Below are 11,530 nucleotides of genomic sequence, written 5' to 3' on the forward strand. Positions count from 1 at the left end.
CTTCTGCGAGCAGGCCTTTCTAATCGACCTGGCCCGGGTATCCTGGAAGGATATTGACCTCATCCCGTCAGTCGAGGATGGCTGGTCATTCTTTAAAAGTAATTTCCTCACCATCTTAGATAAGCATGCCCCGCTCAAAAAATGCAGAACTAAGAACAGATATAGCCCTTGGTTCACTCCAGACCTGACTGCCCTTGACCAGCACAAAAACATCCTGTGGCGGACTGCAATAGCATCGAATAGTCCCCGCAATATGCAACTGTTCAGGGAAGTCAGGAACCAATACACGCAGTCAGTCAGGAAAGCAAAGGCTAGCTTTTTCAAGCAGAAATTTGCATCCTGTAGCTCTAACTCCAAAAAGTTTTGGGACATTGTAAAGTCCACAGAGAACAAGAGCACCTCCTCCCAGCTGCCCACTGCACTGAGGCTAGGAAACACGGTCACCACCGATAAATCCATGATAATTGAGAATTTCAATAAGCATTTTTCTACGGCTGGCCATGCTTTCAACCTGGCTACCCCTACCCAGGTCAACAGCCCTGTGCTCCCCACAGCAACTCGCGCAAACCTCCCCCACTTCTTCTTCACCCAAATCCAGATAGCTGATGTTCTGAAAGAGCTGCAAAATCTGGACCCCTACAAATCAGCCGGGCTAGACAATCTGGACCCTCTCTTTCTAAAATTATCTGCCGAAATTGTTGCAACCCCTATTACTAGCCTATTCAACCTCTCTTTCGTATCGTCTGAGATTACCATAGATTGTTAAACTGCCGCGGTCATCCCCCTCTTGAAAGGGGGAGACACTCTAGACCCAAACTGCTACAGACCTATATCTATTCTACCTACATCTATTCGAAAGCCAAGTTAACAGATTACCGACAATTTCGAATCCCACCGTACCTTCTCCGCTATGCAATCTGGTTTCAGAGCTGGTCATGGGTGCACCTGAGCCACGCTCAAGGTACTAAACGATTTCATAACCGCCATCGATAAGAGACATTACTGTGCAGCCGTATTCATCGACCTGGCTAAGGCTTTCGACTCTGTCAATCACCACATTCTTATCGGCAGACTCAATAGCCTTGGTTTCTCAAATGACTGCCTCACCTGGTTCACCAACTACTTCTCTGATAGAGTTCAATGTCAAATCGGAGGGCCTGTTGTCCGGACCTCTGGCAGTCTCTATAGGGGTGCCACAGGGTTCAATTCTTGGGCCAACTCTCTTCTCTGTATACATCAATGATGTTGCTCTTGCTGCTGGTGATCATTTGATCCACCTCTACACAGACCACAACATTCTGTATACCTCTGGCCCTTCTTTGGACACTGTGTTAACTAACCTCCTGATGCACTTCAATGCCATACAACTCTCCTTCCGTGGCCTCCAACTGCTCTTAAATGCAAGTAAAACTAAATGCATGCTCTTCAACCGATCGCTGCCAGCACCTGCCCGTCCGTCCAGCATCACTACTCTGGACGGATCTGACTTAGAATATGTGGACAACTACAAATACCTAGGTGTCTGGTTAGACTGTAAACTCTCCTTCCAGACTCACATTAAACATCTCCAATCCAAAAAGAAATCTAGATTCGGCTTCCTATTTCGCGACAAAGCATCCTTCACTCATGCTGCCAAACATATCCTCGTAAAACTGACCATCCTACCGATCCTCGACTTCGGCGATGTCATTTACAAAATCGCCTCCAACACTCTACTCAACAAATTGGATGCAGTCTATCACAGTGCCATCTGTTTTGTCACCAAAGCCCCATATACTACCCACCACTGCGACCTGTACGCTCTCGTTGGCTGGCCCTCGCTTCATACTCATCGCCAAACCCACTGGCTCCAGGTCATCTACAAGTTTCTGCTAGGTAAAGCCCTGCCTTATCTCAGCTCACTGGTCACCATAGCAACACCCACCCGTAGCACGCGCTCCAGCAGGTATATCTCACTGGTCACCCCCAAAGCCAATTCTTCCTTCGGCCGCCTCGCCTTCCAGTTCTCTGCTGCCAATGACTGGAACGAACTGAAAAAAAACACTAGAGCTAGAGACTCTTACGTCTCTCACTAGCTTTAAGCACCAGCTGTCAGAGCAGCTCACAGATCACTGCACCTGTACATAGCTCATCTGTAAATAGCCCATCCAATCTACCTCATCCCCATACTGTATTTATTTATTTATCTTGCTCATTTGCACCCCAGTATCTCTACTTGCACATTCATCTTCTGCACATTCTACCATTCCAGTGTTTAATTGCTATATTGTAATTACTTCGCCACCATGGCCTTTTTATTGCCTTTACCACTCTTATCCTTCCTCATTTGCACATGCTGTATATAGATTTTTCTACAGTATTACTGATTGTATGTTTGTTTATTCCATGTGTAACTCTGTGTTGTATGTGTCGAACTGCTTTTCTTTATTTTGGCCAGGTCGCAGTTGCAAATGAGAACTTGTTCTCAACTAGCCTACCTGGTTAAATGAAGGTGAAATAAATAAAATAAAATAAATGTATTGTGTGTGTGTAGGCATGTGTTTGTGTCTATGTTTGGGTTGCCTCATAGTCCACTCTATTCCATAAGGTGTTTGTTTATCTGTTTTTCTAATCAAATTTTACTGCTTGCCTCAGTTACCTGATGTGGAATAGAGTTCCATGTAGTCTTAGCTCTGTGTAGTACTGTGCGCCTCCCATAGTCTGTTCTGGACTTGGGGACTTTGAAGATACGTCTTGTGGGGTATGCATGGGTGTCCGAGCTGTGCGCCACCAGTTCAAACCTCTCATAAATACAAATAGTGATGAAGTCAATCTCTCCTCCACTTTCAGCCAGGAGAGATTGACATGCATATTATTAATATTAGCTCTCTGTGTACATCTAAGGGCCAGCCGTGCTGCCCTGTTCTGAGCCAATTGCAACTTTCCTAAGTCCTTTTTTGTGGCACCTGACCACACAACTGAACAATAGTCCGGGTGTGACAAAACTGGGGCCTGTAGGACCTGCCTTGTTGATAGTGCTGTTAAGAAGGTAGAGCATACCGGGATTATGTTGGAGAGGCTTCCATTAAAAACATCCTCTGTGTCCTGTTAGACAGGAAACTCTTTATCCACTATATGGCAGGAGGTGTAAAGCCATAACACTTACGTTGAAGTCTAACAAAACAGTCCCCACAATCTTTTTACCATCAATTTCTGATTACAATTTTCAGCCAATCATCAGTCATTTGTGTAAGTGCTGTGCTTGTTGAATGTCCTTCTCTATGAGCATGCTGAACATTTGTCAATTTGTTTACTGTGAAATAATATCTGGTCAAACACAATTTTTCCAAAAGTTTACTAAGTCTTGGTGACAGACTGATTGGTCGGCTATTTGAGCCAGTAAAGGGGGCTTTATTATTCTTAGGTAGCGGAATTACTTTTGCTTCCCTCCAGGCCTGAGGGCACACACTTTCTAGTAGGCTTAAATTGAAAATATGGCAAATAGGAATGTCACATCCTGACCAGCAGAGGGAGGTATTGTATCAGTTGTGGTCAGGATGTGGCAGGTTGTGTGTATGTTAAGGGTTTGTGTTGGGGATGGGACTCCCAATTGAAGGCAGGTGTGTTGAGTTGCCTTTGATTGGGAGTTCTATATAGAAGGGTGTGTTTTTCTTTGGGATTGTGGGTAGTTGTTTGTGTGCACTGCGTTAGTTTTAGCCTGCCACACTGTTTTAGCCTGCCACACCGTTGTGAGTATTGTTTTTTTGGTTTTCCAGTCGATACTTTACTTGTTTTTATCAATAAACATGAGTATCCACATTCCCGCTGCGCCTTGGTTCTCCTTTCCCAATGACGGTTGTGACAGAACTACCCACCAAACCAAGACCAAGCAACGGAGAAGAGGACAGAGGGAAGTCAAGCAGGGCTATTGGAAGCAGCGCGCTCGGGAGGAGATGGATCCCTGGTCGCTGGAAGTATGGGAGGACATCCTGGACGGCAAGGGAGTCTGCACTTGGGAGGAGATCCTGGCCGGAAGGGGTCGCCTCCCATGGGAACAAGTAGAACCCGAGAGGCACCCCCAATAATATTTTTTGGGGGGGCACACGGGTAGTTTGGCCAGGCCAAGGAAGAGCCGTAAGCCAGCTACCCGTGATTACAGGGAGGTGCGTAGGAGGTGGAGGGCGCCATGTTACGCTGAGGTACGCACCATCTCGCCGATACGGACGCACAGGCCAGTCCGCCCTGTACCAGCGCCCCGCATGTGCCAGGGTGAGGTGAGCCGGAAGGGGTGATCGAGCCGGAAGGGGTGATGCCAAACCTGCGCCCAAGACCGCCAGTGCGCCTCTACGGTCCGGTGTTCCCTGCTACACGCACTAGCATGGAGGTGCGTGTCTCCAGGCTGGCACGCCCGGTACCAGCCCCACGCATCAGGCGTCTAGTGCGTCAGCCCAGCCTCGCCAGTCAAGAGTCACCAGAGCCGCCCGCCAGTCTAGAGTCGCCAGAGCCGCCCGCCAGTCTAGAGTCGCCAGAGCCGCCCGCCAGTCTAGAGTCGCCAGAGCCGCCCGCCAGTCTAGAGTCGCCAGAGCCGCCCGCCAGTCTAGAGTCGCCAGAGCCGCCCGCCAGTCAAGAGTCGCCAGAGCCGCCCGCCAGTCAAGAGTCGCCAGAGCCGCCCGCCAGTCAAGAGTCGCCAGAGCCGCCCGCCAGTCAAGAGTCGCCAGAGCCGCCCGCCAGTCAAGAGTCGCCAGAGCCGCCCGCCAGTCAAGAGTCGCCAGAGCCGCCCGCCAGTCAAGAGTCGCCAGAGCCGCCCGCCAGTCAAGAGTCGCCAGAGCCGCCCGCCAGTCAAGAGTCGCCAGAGCCGCCCGACTACCCGGAGCCGCCAGGGCGGCCCGACTGCCCGGGTCTGCCAGAGCGGCCCGACTGCCCGGGTCTGCCAGAGGTGCCCGCTTTCCCGGATCTGCCAGGGTGCCCTGCCTGTCCTCCGGCCCAGCCCGAGTGGCCCGCCTGTCCTCCGGCCCAGCCCGAGTGGCCCGCCTGTCCTCCGGCCCAGCCCGAGTGGCCCGCCTGTCCTCCGGCCCAGCCCGAGTGGCCCGCCTGTCCTCCGGCCCAGCCCGAGTGGTCCGTCTGCCCGGCGCAGCTATCGGCGCCACCGAAGTGGGCGACGCCAAAAGTGGAGCGAGGTCCACGTCCTGCACCTGAGCCACCTCCAGGATAGGTGGGTTGGGGAGGGAGGGTGTAGCACAGTGCCGTCGGTGACGGCAGCCACCCTCCCTTCCCTCCCTTATTGTTTAGGGGTTATTGTTTATTGGTTTTGTTGGGGATTTTTTCAGTGTTTTCTTTTTTTTAGGTGCATTCCGGGGTCTGCGCCTTGAGGGGGGGGGGGGGTACTGTCACATCCTGACCAGCAGAGGGAGGTATTGTATCAGTTGTGGTCAGGATGTGGCAGGTTGTGTGTATGTTAAGGGTTTGTGTTGGGGATGGGACTCCCAATTGAAGGCAGGTGTGTTGAGTTGCCTTTGATTGGGAGTCCTATATAGAAGTGTGTGTTTTTCTTTGGGATTGTGGGTACTTGTTTGTGTGCACTGCGTTAGTTTTAGCCTGCCACACTGTTGCCATTGTGAGTATTGTTTTTTTGGTTTTCCAGTGGATACTTTACTTGTTTTTATCAATAAACATGAGTATCCACATTCCCGCTGCGCCTTGGTCCTCCTTTCCCAACGACGGTTGTGACAAGGAATAGCAAAATCGTCCGCTATTATCCTCAGTAATTTTCCATCCAAGTTGTCAGACCCCGGTGTCTTGTCATTGTTGATAAACAACAAAACATTTCACCTCTTCCACACTCACTTTATGGAATTCAAAATTACAATGCTTGTCTTTCATAATTTGGTCAGATATACTTGGATGTGTAGTGTCAGCGTTTGATGCTGGCATGTCATGCCTAAATTTGCCAATAAAATAATCATTAAAGTAGTCGGGAAAAAATCAGTTGGTTTTGTGATGAATGAGCCATCTGATTCAATACATTTTTTCCCAAAATGTAATTTAAGGTGCTCAAAAGCTTTTTACTAGCGTTGTTTATTTAGTTTATCTTTGTTTTATAGCGTAGTTTCTTCTTTTTATTCAGTTTAGTCACATGGTTTCTCAATTTGCAATATGTTTGCAAATCGGTCGTGCAGCCAGACTTATTTGCCATTCCTTTTTGCCCCATCCCTCTCAACCATACAATTTTTCAATTCCTCATCAACCACAGGGATTTAACTATTTTTACAGTCATGTTCTTAATGGATGCATGCTTATTAGTAACTGGAATAAGCGATTTCATAAATGTGTCAAGTGCGGTGTCTGTTTGCTCATCATTACAAACCACGGACCAACAAATATTCTTTTTGACCTTCTTTGGAAAAGCTGCAGCAACCGCCCTTGCTTCCTTTCTGTTTCTTTATTGTTTTCTAAATATTTGTGATTGCTTTGTTATTGTGATGACACATCAGTAGTCCTCCCTTGCACTCATGGAACAGAAGGTTTACAGTCTTCATTACATAATCTCTGGTCACTAGTCTGCTACTATCAGCTACAGTAGAGTCTGGGTTGAAGGTGTGATGCAGCACTACACTGAACTCTGAACAAGTGACAGGTTCAGTTCCATGAATTGCTATAGACAAGTGTCATCTTAGTAATATTTACGTAGTAGTTACGTAGCTAGTAGGGTAAGCAATAACAAAACAAAAACAACTGCTATAATAAACTTATTTAATGGATATTGATTACCTGGAATCTGAGTCATCAGGCAAGCACTGCAGCAAACTGAACTCTTGACTACTTCTTCACTACATATAGTACTTCAGTCTGAGACTGAAGTATCATTGAAGTTGTTTCTGGTGACGTCAAAACGAGGGGTGTTGTACAAAACAAAGTAATCAGTGATTGGATAATCTCTAACCAATCAGAGTATCAAAGCCAATGACTAATTTTCAAAATGGCTCTGGCCCAACCCATTGGTTTCTAGGACCAACCAGAACGGTTAGAATGTGTTTGTATTCTAGAAATCGTCAGGGAGGTACTCAGATCCAGAATCTAACGTCCGTAGGCGTGGCGTAGCATTTGGGCGGAGCAAGGAGTTTGGGTAGCCAGGCAACTGCAGTGCTGCTTCAGTATCAATCCCAGCACAGTCCTCCCTGGCTCTCATGGAACAGACAGTCAGTCCACTCTGAGTATTATATCAGTTCTGGTCACTAGTCTGCTGCTGTCAAGTACAGTGCACTCCAGAATTGACTGTGAATTAACTTTAAATAATAATTGGTGTGAATGCTCACTGCCTGAGTGGATAGAAAACATTTACTGCAAGAACAACTCTAGCTTCAGTAGCCAGCTGGCAGTAACTGTGGTTACAGGCTTGATTTTGTGTTTTGAATTTGATCATTTGTGCATTGGCATAAGTGGGGAGAAATGACACAAAGCAAGTGGCAAGTCCTCTATGCTGCTTTATTATTTTTGAAGGATATCACATCAGAAAATGTATATCTGGTGGGAAACATGTTTACAATTGGCCCCATTTCCACAGCTGTGAGGTTATCATTGATTCACTGTTGGAACAGACATGCAGCCAAAAAGCTACGCATATTTCTCTGAATTCATTTTCTTAAAAATAGTCCCAATGGCCAAGATTACAACTATACTACAACAGACACAGAAAATCCTCCACTGGAAAAAAGAAGAAAAAATATATTAGACAGGATATAGCATAATATGTTAGAAATGTCAAATGAAAAAGATATTGGCATACCACACTGTTCATCTGGTCTTTGGTCTTTAAAAAAACAAACAAGAAGTACAAAAAGGTACGTTACCACAGTACATCATCAACTCATTAGTTTTTTTTCTTAATTTAGCTTGCCCGGCATAATAGAACCAATAAAATACTCCCAAAAGTGCAAACCCCACCCACTCAGATTTGCCAACAACAGAGTTAAGATATTGATAAATTGATAATTCACCTTAGGATGCATGTCAAGCGTCTTCCTAATGTCTTTAACTGCTTCTTCATTAAGAGGACAGTTCAGTAGTCCTCCTTTACTCTCATGGAACAGACAGTCCACTGTGAGTATTACATCACTTCTGGTCACTAGTCTGCTGCTGTCAGGTACAGTGCACTCTGGGTTAAAAAAGGAATGCAGGACTACCAGAATGACATCTTTACCATCTGTCAAAAGAATGAGGGACAAACAAAGCGTTTATTCATGTCATTAGCCACTTGATACATGTTCTATCTAGATCAACTCTGATATGGAGATAGAAGAGATAGAATTGACAGTAGTATAGTTTGAGGATACTTTGGGGGTTGGCTACCTGGAATCTGCTGCAGTGCTGCCTCAATATCAGTACCAGCACGAGAGATGATGGGACAGAAAGCCATGATGACATCACACTGCTCTGGTGACATCACTTCAGTGAAGCCTCCTCCAAGTTGTCTCATAAACTGGATATGAGAATCCAAAGTCTTGCCAGTGGTGACGGTGTAGTACTTCATCAACATTGGCACCTCTGTTTTGTAATGGACAAAAAAGAGAAATGTAAAGTACAGACCCTAAAACTAAAAGTAGCAATGTTTTGGTTTAGATTAATGCCCAGACAGCCTAACCTAAGATTTGGCCTTAAACATTATTTAAATAAGTGGTAAGCCTTTGTTCTGTTAAAATAATTACCTCTGCGATCCATTGTAGATCTGTAAGGGAATAAACAGGGAAGAAATAATTGTTAATCATGTAACAGACAACAAAATACATATCTTACTGTATAATATAACCAGTGTAAATATTTCAAGTCATCTTTCATTCTGACTATGACATATCCCTCTGATAAGCTATGCAGTCCCTCGCCCACCTCCCCTCTTGCCTTTATTTGACCATGTGATCTACAGAAAACAAGAAAGTGAAAGTCAATTGCTGACATCTATTTTACACCCATATAATTGGCATCGTAAACCCCATTATATTTTCTTGTCTGCACCAGTAGCCTATACACACCACATCAATTTGACTTATTCATAAAACATAGTGGTGTTAAATAAGATACCTCAATGAAGGATGAACAATGAGCAATGCATGAGTTTTCAGACAGGTGATCTCCTAAGAACAACTCATCTGCAACATAATGGCTGTATTTACACAGGTAGACCAATTCTGAAGTTCTGACAAATTATCGACAAAAGAGCTGATCTGATTGTTCAAAATACCAATTTGTGGAAATACGAGTACAACATTTTTTAAATGTTTTTTTTTTTAAATGCATGAAATGAAATGTATGCACTCAATACTGTAAGTCGCTCTGGATAAGAGCGTCTGCTAAATGACTAAAATGTTTATCAGTGATGGGGCACCTATGTAAAAACAGCCAATGATGCCATGACTCATTCTGTGTGCTTATCAATTTGGAAATGATTGTCTGTCTTCGTTGTCATCCGTCTGGATATCAATTGAACAAACGATACAGATCTGCCTTTAACTGTATCATGTGTCAGGGTTGTTGAGAGGAGAAGCAGAATAAAGTGCAGCGTGTGTCATTACACATTTTATTTATACTGTGAAACTATGCAATACATAAATAAACTGAATGACAAAAAACCAACAAACCGTGACGCAGAGGTGAAACATACACTTCTCAAAATGAATCTCCCACAAACCCAGGTGGGAAAAAAAACCCTACTTAAGTATGATCTCCAATTAGAGACAATGAGGAACAGCTGCCTCTAATTGGAGATCATCTAACACAAAGCCCAACATAGAAATACAAAAACTAGAACAACCCAACATAGAAATACAAAACTAGAACATAACAACATAGAAAAAAACTAAACTAGAAAACCCCCCTGTCACGCCCTGACCTACTCTACCATAGAAAATAACAGCTTACCATGGTCTGGACGTGACAGTCAGTTAGTGTTAAATGTAAAGAGGAAAATTTACTTACTGAACCATAATGGTGTGTGAATTTCTTTGGATGATGACTATTGAAAGACAATCTGACTACCTTCTTTGATGCCCAGAGGAAAGTGAAAAAGTCCACAGCTTGAGGGAGAGATGGTTTTTATCAGAAACAGTTTCACTTTCATATTCAAGATACTATAGTAGGCTTTTAAAACTGCAGCATCACCTGTTTTTTCAACTGGCATTTGGTTAAAGATTGGTATGCCCTAGTTAACAATTAGCATGTGAAACAACCTAAAAAGCCTCTACGACATTCATTATAAAAAGAAAAGAAAAAGTATAACTTGTCACCATTGCTATGAGTATCATTCATACAGAAATCACATCCAGTATTGTTAGACACTGGAACAGCTTTAAGGCTTCGGGGCCATGTGGGGGAATGCATATAAGGTAGAAGTAGCTGATCTGGGATCTGCTTTGCATCTGTTCAACACAAAACCTGTTCCTACGGGTTGGCCGCAAGAAACTGCCGCTTTTACAGTTGTGGTGAATGAGATGAGAATCTCATTTGTTGTCTCCATAAAGAGGGCGTTTCAGGAATTAAGTAATCTCAAAGAAGGTATGCAATATGGAGACTTGATACTTAAGTGTTTGTCTTTGCCAGAAGATACTGACTACAGCTACGCTTGTTTACACTGCCTGCACTGAGGTCGGAACGCAAATATGGTTATATCAAGACACCGTGAAGCCGGCGGCAGATATTGGTCAGAAAACGTACGTCAATGCAGGGATGGGATATGCCACTGTACTCCAAATAACTTCCCTTTTCGTCCTCATGATAGCTACCAGAAGCCACAGAAGCCATTATGGAATGGCACGTAGCGTTGAACAACAAAGGAGCTGATTGGCTGACACTGCCATTCTAAATGGCTGTGGTGGCTACTGCTAGGGCAGTTTTCTGTAAAACTAGCAGTATTTCAATCTTCTCAATATATCAGTGTAGAAAAGGTAACATTTTGAGTACAGTGGCATATACTCGGATTGTGCCGAGTAGTTGGACAAAATGAGTATCACTACGGATATAGGCAATTTTCGGTATAATTTTCTCTACTGGCTGTCTGTAAAAAGAAGGGCGGGCTGTACGTTGATCCTGCTGCTCTGATTGGATAGAGTGAAGCTGTATTCTCCAGCCACTTGCTTCATAATTCCACCCTATCAGTTTTCCTTTCATGTTTTTGGTCTGATCATTTAGATTCAGTGGTGGTCGGTGTCCTGTTTAAGATTATTTTTTAATGAGCATGGCAGCATATTGGATGACTGTAATTCATATTCTATTTACCCAGCTCAATGTAACATCGATAGGTTTAGGCAACAACATTATACTAGAATTTTCACTGTACCCATCATGAGGTTGATACAACCTAACCTATGAATAAAATAACGTAGGTGCACCCCTGATCACACGCAAACACAGTTCACTTTCATAACAGCCACATAAAAACAGAATGATCACTTTGCTCATTGTATATATAATTCCTACTCGCAAATATCTACTCACTCTCCTCCTCTCATCTTTACCATTTAATTGTGGACTTCAGTGCACAAAACATCAGCTGTCTGTGACCAGG

At 44.5% G+C, this 11,530-nt stretch overlaps 1 protein-coding gene across 1 annotated transcript; it reads right to left on the reverse strand.

The window, feature by feature from the left end:
• Positions 1 to 7,454: 7,454 nt before the first annotated feature.
• LOC145860841 (uncharacterized) lies at positions 7,455 to 10,053 on the reverse strand. Its single transcript, XM_082961525.1, has 6 exons — positions 9,946 to 10,053; positions 8,682 to 8,701; positions 8,326 to 8,520; positions 7,974 to 8,179; positions 7,763 to 7,786; positions 7,455 to 7,680 (listed from the first exon to the last, which is right to left on the reverse strand). Exons 1-6 carry the CDS (start codon positions 9,951 to 9,953, stop codon positions 7,591 to 7,593), a joined length of 543 nt encoding a protein of 180 aa, XP_082817651.1. The 5' UTR covers positions 9,954 to 10,053; the 3' UTR covers positions 7,455 to 7,590.
• Between the last annotated feature and the right edge of the window lie 1,477 nt (positions 10,054 to 11,530).

The sequence above is a fragment of the Salmo salar genome, chromosome 15 (genome assembly GCF_965601325.2).
Source record: "Salmo salar chromosome 15, fSalSal1, whole genome shotgun sequence".
NCBI classification, from domain to species: domain Eukaryota; kingdom Metazoa; phylum Chordata; class Actinopteri; order Salmoniformes; family Salmonidae; genus Salmo; species Salmo salar.

Coding starts and splice junctions, on each gene's coding strand:
- LOC145860841 (XM_082961525.1), bottom strand. Junction 7,787..7,973: donor CGCTTGACATGCATCCTAAG/GTGAATTATCAA, acceptor GTTTTTTTAAAG/ACCAAAGACCAGATGAACAG. Junction 7,681..7,762: donor AAGACCAGATGAACAGTGTG/GTATGCCAATAT, acceptor TCTTTTTTCCAG/TGGAGGATTTTCTGTGTCTG.